Raw genomic sequence first — 8,806 nt, forward strand, 5'->3', positions numbered from 1 at the left:
GTTATTGGATTTATTTGTAATGTGATCTTTTTCGTTTATGCACACCAATTGTTTGTTAAAATGCTTCAATGAACAAGAAACATATATTCCTTGTTGATGTTGTTATAAACTGAATATGGATAAGTCTTGGATGGGAGCCTACAGAACATCAAAAACGTATGTAAAGGGTGTTGCAGAATTTTTGAAATATGCACAATTACAAGATTTCTAAAAATATGGATCATGTAGATACCAAAAAAAAGATAAGAATTCCATGTCCATGTGTCAAGTGTGTAAACCACATATCTCATTCAGTGGATGTGGTAGATGATCACCTATTCAGGAATGGAATTGATCAAACATACACAAATTGGAATAAGCATGGAGAAACAGAGGAACCACCCAGAAATTATATATATGAACATAATTTTGACATGGACACGTCATACGTTGTTGATTCCACGAACATGAACACAGAAATGCCAGCAGATGCTGCAGAAACAGTAGAGATGGTTGAAGATATAGAAGAAAAATTTATTGGGAACCCTGAGAAGTTTAGAGAACTGATAGAAGATGTCGAAAAGCCCCTATATAAAGGGTGTCCTAATTTCACAAAATTATCTGCAATCATACAACTACTCAACTTGAAGAGTAAGTATGGAGTATCAGATAAGTGCTTTACAGAATTATTGGTTTTGATCAAAAATATGTTACGAGAAGGTAACGAAATGTACAGTAGTACATACGAGGCCAAAAAAGCATTCAAGGCAATGGGTTCAGGGTATACTAAGATATATGCATGTGTCAACAACTTTATACTTTACAGAAACGAATACACAGACGTGGAAGCAGGTCCTACTTGTGGTAAATCAAGATGGAAGGTTGATGAACAAAAAAATAAAATTTACAAGAATATTCCTGCAAAAGTTTTATGGTACTTTCCAATTATTCCTCGCTTGAAGCGACTTTTTCAGTCTAAGACTACTACAAAAGATTTAATATGGCACGCAACAGACAGAAAGGTGGATATTGGTGTTTTAAGTCACCGAGCTGATTCACCAGCATGGGCTGCCATTGATGACAAATATCCTGACTTTGCTAGCGAGCAAAGAAATTTGCGGCTAGGCATTTCGGCTGACGGGGTCGATGTGAATAGAGGAAATTGGGATCATAGTGTGTGGCCTATTTTAAATGCCATTTACAACCTTCTACCATGGTTGTGTATGAAGAGAAAATTCATCATGCTTTCGTTATTGATTTCGGGAACACCAGGAAACGATATTGATGTGTTCCTAGCACCTTTTATTGATGATCTGCAATTATTATTTGATATTGGAGTTGAAACATATGATGCATATCCACAAGAGCAGTTTAAACTACGTGCAGTAGTGTTATGGACTATTAATGATTATCCTGCTCTAGGTACATTAAGTGGTTGTCCATACAGCGGATTTCAGGGTTGTGTTGTGTGTGGCGAAGAAACACACTGCATTAGACTCCCTGAATCGAATAAGCAGAGTTATGCTGGTCATAGACGATTTCTACCGTATGATTACCCGTTCAGAAGACAAAAAAAAGACATTCAATGGACAACAAGAGTTCTCACCCTCTCCAGAACCTATGAATGGGGAGGAAGTATATAACAAGGTCAATTTTATAATTAATAAATGGGGAAAGGTGTCTAAGGGTAAGGAGGCAGAAATCCAACAATCTACAACTGGAAGAGGTGGGAAGATTAATAAAAAAAGAGAAAATCACGCCAAGTGGGTACTTCAGATGTGGGCCAGCAAAATAATACATACTGGAAGAAATTCAATATATGGTATAGACAGCTAAGGTATTGGCGCGACAATTTGATTCCACATTGTATAGATTTTATGCATGTCGAAATGAACGTGGGCGAGAGTTTAACCGAAACTGTGTTGAACGTTCCCGGGAAGACGAAAGATGGTTATAAAGCTCGATTTGATTTGGTTCATTATGGTTTAAAACCAGAGCTGCATCCTAAGATAGAAGGGAACAACACAACACTTCCCGTAGCAGGTTGTACATTGACAAAAGAGGAAAAAGACAAATTCTGTGAGACTTTATACAACTTAAGGGTTCCTCAAGGGTATTGTTCTAATTTTTCTAGTTTGGTGAGTCTGAAGGATAGGAAGTTGATCGGACTAAAATCACATGACTATCACACGCTCATGCAACAATTTTTGCCCATAGCAATTCGATCTATTATGTATCCACCCACCAGAGTTGCTATTACAAGGTTTTGTTTCTTTTTCAAATCAATATGTAGCAAAGAAATCAAACTGGATGAGCTCGATAAGTTGCAAGAGGAGTTATGTGTAACCTTATGCCTTCTTGAGAAACACTTTCCACCATCATTTTTTGATGTGATGATTCATTTAACCGTTCATCTAACTAGGGAAGTAAAATTATGCAGTCCAATATTCTTTAGATGGATGTACCCGTTCGAAAGGTTTATGAAGGTTATTAAGGGGCACGTGCGAAACAAAAATAGACCAGAAGGATGCATTGCAGAAGAGAATGTTGCAGAAGAGACGATTGAGTTTTTTAGTGAATTCCTCAAAAAGATGGATACTGTTGGTATTCCACCTGACAATCATAACACATGTGGAATTCAGATAGGTGTAGATAGTAGTTCTATTACGGACGATACTCCTCTATCAGCTGCTAAATCGGTAGAAGTTTCTGCAGAACTATTCAGCAAAGCACATTTCTTTGTATTACAAAATACATCTGAAGTACTCCCGTATATCAAGTAAGTTTTTTTTACATGTATGTTTTTTTTGTTATAATATTAACATTAACGTATTGACAGACGACACATGGATTTTTTTGCAACATCAACACCCTACTAAACGAAAGGCACAACTAGAACAAGAGCACAGTAATACATTTGGTCATTGGTTACGAAAGGAGGTATATTCATTTCATATATGTTGTGTTCTTTGTTATGTATTTCTTTATATCTTAAATTCAATATCTAATTACAATTCAGGTAAAGAGAGAGTTAGGGGGCTGTAGAGAAAGTATAACAGAGACAATGACATGGATTTCACATGGACCCAATAAGAACATTATTAAATATGATGTATATGCTATCAATGGATATACTTTTCATACAAAAGCTCGTGAAGTTAAAGTTTACCAAAACAAAGGGGTTAGTGTCGTTGCAACTGACACACACATCAGTAAAGAAGTTGTAACATACGCCAAAAACACTTATTATGGTGTTTTACAAGAGATATGGGTACCAGATTATCATTTTAAACGAATTCCAATTTTCATGTGTGACTGGGTTGACAATAGAAATGGGGTAAAAAGGGATAAATTGGGGTACATACTAGTTGAACTAAAAATATTAGGCCATAAAGGTGATCCCTTCATATTGGCCTCACAAGCACAACAAGTATTTTATGTGACAGACCCGCTCGATCAAAAAATGTCTATTGTGTTCAATACACCTCCCAAAAATTACAGAGATACATATGAAGATGTAGATGAAGAATTTAGTATTGTAGTTCCTCATAATGATAATATATTTCCACGTGTAGACACACTTGAGTTGCAGAAGGAAAATGATTACTTTCGTACTGATTGTCATGGTATTCTTATACGTACGGTATGTGTTTCTTAATGTTATGAATTACATTTGTAGCAATAATATTTTTCCTTCTTTTAACATTTAATGATCTTTATTTTTGTTTGTAGAAGGGAAATGCCAAACCTTGATCCTAACGTTACGTGCAGAATAAGAAAATGACAAAAAATGACGATGTACTTTCCTTAATATTTTTTATACCATATTATACCATCAAACTATTCTGGTGTAATATTGTTATAACTCAAAGTTATTTTTTTAGTTTTTTACTGTAATGGTGGATGACATGTTATAACATAAACTGCATGTTATAGTAATGTACTTTCGTTATGCAATGTTAGACAAAGTTGTATTATTTTCATTTATTTATCATACTATTCAGTTAAAATAAGTTGTATTCTTTTCATTTTTAATGGTGTTTGATCTAGTGCAATTAAAAAAATAGATGACAAAAAGGGCAATTTGGTCCTTTCTTATAGCTCTTATTCAATACAACTATATTGTTATTTGTTTTTGTTTTTATTATTTTTAGTTTTTTTTGGTTTTTTCAGAAATTGTTTCTAACTTTACAAAACTGCCATTCAATTTTTTTCATTAATTTATACAACCCTATAATTGCAAAAAAAAGCAATGTACTTTTGTAAAATGCCATGATTGAACTTTTTGTTCATTTTTTATTCTGTCAAATGATATCAAAGATAAATATGGTCAAATTTAAGAGTCTTCCAAATACAATAGTACAACCAGAATAAACATTACATATGTGTCTATATTTACATATAGACACATATAATAGCTGTAATCGTAACTAAATGCTACCTACACACACAATATTTGTTTATTCTTAAAGTCAATTCATAATATTTTGACACACATAATAAAAGGTACATGACCATAAGTAACCAATACTAACTTGTTTTATTTTCTTGCGTTAACTAAGTACAACTAGTATAGAACCGCCCTATGGACACACAAATATTTAGTGTGACCATATGTATCACCTTTTAGCTACTTTGTCTAATATGTGGCTAAAAAGGCACCATGTTATAAACACACATAGAACTAACTCATGTCACGATACGTTTATCTACTGTCTCTCATAAAAAAAAGTATGACAATCTTAATTGATACCTGTGGCTGATTGTGACCTATGGCCTCAGTGGTCGAGTGTGACTAATATTTGTCACATTTGGTATAATTAAGTGTGGTTAAAGTTTTGATTATCTATATAATGGCCACACAAACTAATTTAAATGTATCCAAAAATAGTCTCTAAATTTTTTTAGTGACCTTTGGCCACACTTTTAATAAAAATTGTCACAGCCCGTTTTTCGGAAAGTGTGACCGTAGGTCATTTTTGTACTAGTGGTGGATATCGAGTACCTTCCTATACAAAAGGAAACTACTTTCTTACTATTGTAGATGATTTTAGTAGGGTCGTTTGGGTTTTTCTTATCAAAAATAAAAGCGATGCTAATATATGCCTTGTTGACTTTCACAAATTGGTGATCGTTCCATTTGGAAAATACATCAAAACTGTTAGAAGTGACAATGGTGCTGAGTTTACTTCCAATCATATGCTTCAGTTCTACAATGAACATAGAATCTTGTTAGAAACGACTTGTCCTCATACACCGCAACAAAACAGTGTGGTTGAAACAAAGCATAAATTTTCTTGAGACGGCCCATGCCATTCGTTTTGAAGAAAATCTCCCAAAAAGATTTTGGGGAGAATGCATATTGACTCCAGCCTACATAATCAATAGGCTTCCATCTAAGGTAATTAAAAACAAAATCCCTTACGAAATTGTTTGGAACCAAAAGCTTCAATATGATCATATGAGGGTTTTTGGTTGCTTAGTCTACTACAAGAATACATATACAAAAGGAGACCAGTTTGAAAAAAGAGGAAAGCTCGGTGTGTTCTTAGGCATGTTTTATTTCATGAAACCAATCTTCCATTCAGGAATTAAAAATTTGATCATTATAATAAAGATGATGAACCGGCCAAACTTCGTAACGATACATGTTGTGAAGAATATCACGTCAACGAGACTTTGGATACCATTCCGATGAATGAATGAATCCACGACGATCATGTTGATTTCATTGTTCATGATCAAAATGACCATAATAATGAAATGTTCAATGGGGGGAGTCGAGTCACGATGAAATCAATACACAAGATGATACAACAGATCTTACGCAACAAGATTCACACGATGATGAATCTGAAGGAAAAAACTTAACGAGAAGCACAAGAACGAAATCATAGCCACTAAGATTCTAGGATTATGTTGTAAAACTATGTCATTCGATCAACCATCGACAACCCGATTCCAATGAAGAAGCCTCGACAATACACCCTCTTTCTAACTTTTTCTCTCATGAAAATTTTTCTGCAAATCATAAAGCTTACTTAACAGCCATCACTTAAAATGATGCGCCTCGATCCCTTAATCAAGCTTCGCATGATGAAAGGTGGCGACATACCATGCAACAAGAAATAGGAGCCTTAGAGAAAAAATGGAACTTGGACCCTCATTAATCTTCCAAAAAGGGAACGAGCTATTGATTCTAAGTGGGTTTATAAGATTAAATACAAGCCAAATGGCGAGGTGGAACGATACAAATCCAAACTAGTGGTGAAGGGGTTTACACATATGGAGGGAGTGGACTATCACGACACCTTTGCACCGGTGGCAAAGCTAGTCATTATGCATACTCTATTGTCGGTAGCTGCAAAGAAGAATTGGTTTGTTCATCAATTTGATGTCAACAACACTTTCTTACATGGAGACTTAGATGAAGAGGTGTATATGAAAGTTACTCAAGGATTCTCTAAAGTAGGTGATGCTCGTGTTTGTCTGTTGCACATGTCACTTTATCGGTTAAAACATGCCTCTCGCAACTGGTATCACAAGTTCACGAGGTTTCTTTTGCGGTCGCCAATCCAAACCATATAATTCTTTATTCTTACAATATCAAGAAGGGGTTCACACTATCATCTTAATTTATGTGGATGACGTCATCATAGCAGGGAATGATCTGGATCAGATTAAACAAACAAAAACACAGCTTGATGAAGTCTTTAGTATTAAAGATCTTTGGGCAACTAACGTACTTTCTTGGTATAGAAGTGGAAAAACTTTTGATGGCTTGGTGTTAAGTCAATGAAAGTATATTTTGGACATTCTCAAGGACAGTGGGATGTTGGGATGTAAACCGATCTCATTTCCTATTGAGCAGAACTTAAAGTTCGATTTAAGGGAAAAGGAAGATCGAGTTGATGCTGGTGTGTATAGAAGACTTGTTGGTCATCTCATCTATCTTCAAGCCACCCATACTAATGTCACTTATGTTGTCAATGTTTTGAGTCAATTTGTAAGTGAACCTCGAGTTAGTCACATGCAAGCTGTTACCAGGGTACTACATTTTTTAATAAGGACACCATGACAGGGCATTCTTTTTCCACATGTTGGAGAACCTGTTTTAACTGTCTTTTGTGATTCGGACTGGATAGGATGTCCATATACGAGACGATCAAGAACATGTTATCTTCTTATGCTTGTAGGTGCTCTAATCTCTTGGAAAACCAAGAAACAATAAGTTGTGTCTCATTCTTCCGCTGAAGCTAAATATCGAGCCATGACCTCAACTGTGAGTGAGATTTTGTGGGTTAGATGGCTTCTTAAGGACCTACAAGTTGTCATTGATTCTCCGACAGTTTTGTTTTGTGACAACCAGGCTGCTCGTCCCATTGCAAACAACCATGTCTTTCATGAACGAACAAAGCATGTTGAGATGGATTGCTTTTTTGTTCGTGAAAGAGTTGCTACTCAAGAAATTATCTTAATGAAGGTTGACAGCAAAATGCAGATTGCAAATCTGCTGACAAAAGGACTTGGGACAAATCAATTTCATTTTCTTCTTGGCAAGATGGGCATAAATAATCTTCATGCTTCATCTCGAGGGGGAGTATAGGATAAGATAATAATAGCTTAGTTTACGTATTTATCGTCTCCTATTGTTTAGCTTAGTTTGTTATGTCTCATTGTATTTATTCCGCTTTGTATTTCGTTTCCAAGAGTTAGAGAGAAATACATCAACAATAATTTTGTTCTTGATACCATTGAATTTTAGATCAGTTCCAATTACATAAAAATGTCTCGTGACACTAAAATCAACAACACAACCTTTTAAAACCATGATAAACTACACCATATTTTTGTCATTGTTCATCCACGTTTTAACACTCAACATACTATACACATAGTATAAAATACTCACATCCCGTAGTCATTGCAAATACATCTATCAAAACAAACCACATTAACTCGTATTAAAGATACATTGCCAATAATATAAAAATCATATTTAAAACGTAAGAGAAACAATACAATATATATTTGATTTAGAATTCAACTTGTGAACACATGTGAAAAGGCTCCACTTGCATTAAATTAACACTAAACTTAGTCCTAAATGTGTTGTCCTAGTAAACTTAATTTGCTTTAATTACAAAGAACAAATTAAAAATAGCAACTCTATAATTTGTGGCAAAATAAGAAGCGAACAAAACCAACTAAGAAATCAACCTTCTTCCTTAACTACTTTTACTTGTCCTATTGGACAAAGTTGTATATATATATATATATATATATATATATATATATATATATATATATATATATATATATATATATATATATATATATATATATATATATATATATATATATATATATATAGACTTAGGTTATTCTATTCAAAGTAATTATTGTGTTATTGTATGCATAAATGTGGGCCAATCATTTTACTTATTTTAAGAAAGTTATTAATACATATTATTAAATTAAAGATAATTGAAAATACCATCTAATTTCATTCTAAGGGTATTTTAGACAATTGAGATAAATTTAAAAAAGGAAAATTCCATATTTTTTGGGATAATTAACTCTCTTGATTTTAAAATTCTAATTTTTTTTAATTACTTTAATTTTAATTGTAACGTAATTTTTATAATTAAACACGATTTTATTCTGTTAGAATGACATTATGTTAGAATCATATTCTCTAGGAATTTCAGGATGAATATTTCTATTAGAATGATATTCTATGAGAACGCCAACACGGACTAATAACAAATTTTTGGATACAACTTCAAAATTTTCATTACATTCTTAAAAAAGTAAAAACTTTATA

The 8,806-nt window shown here is 33.6% G+C and overlaps 2 protein-coding genes across 2 annotated transcripts; both read left to right on the top strand.

Annotated features, from left to right (window-relative positions):
- The first annotated feature begins 215 nt into the window (after positions 1 to 215).
- On the top strand, positions 216 to 1,622 carry LOC145126710 (uncharacterized). Its single transcript, XM_079062020.1, has one exon. The coding sequence runs from the start codon at positions 216 to 218 to the stop codon at positions 1,620 to 1,622; it is 1,407 nt and encodes a 468-aa protein (XP_078918146.1).
- Positions 1,623 to 6,264: 4,642 nt separating this feature from the next.
- LOC145126711 (uncharacterized) lies at positions 6,265 to 7,585 on the top strand. Its single transcript, XM_079062021.1, has 3 exons — positions 6,265 to 6,462; positions 6,851 to 7,027; positions 7,349 to 7,585. Exons 1-3 carry the CDS (start codon positions 6,265 to 6,267, stop codon positions 7,583 to 7,585), a joined length of 612 nt encoding a protein of 203 aa, XP_078918147.1.
- The last annotated feature ends 1,221 nt before the right edge of the window (positions 7,586 to 8,806 follow it).

Source organism: Lactuca virosa, chromosome 7 (assembly GCF_052849685.1).
Source record: "Lactuca virosa cultivar CGN04683 chromosome 7, Lactuca_virosa_CGN04683_v6, whole genome shotgun sequence".
NCBI lineage: Eukaryota > Viridiplantae > Streptophyta > Magnoliopsida > Asterales > Asteraceae > Lactuca > Lactuca virosa.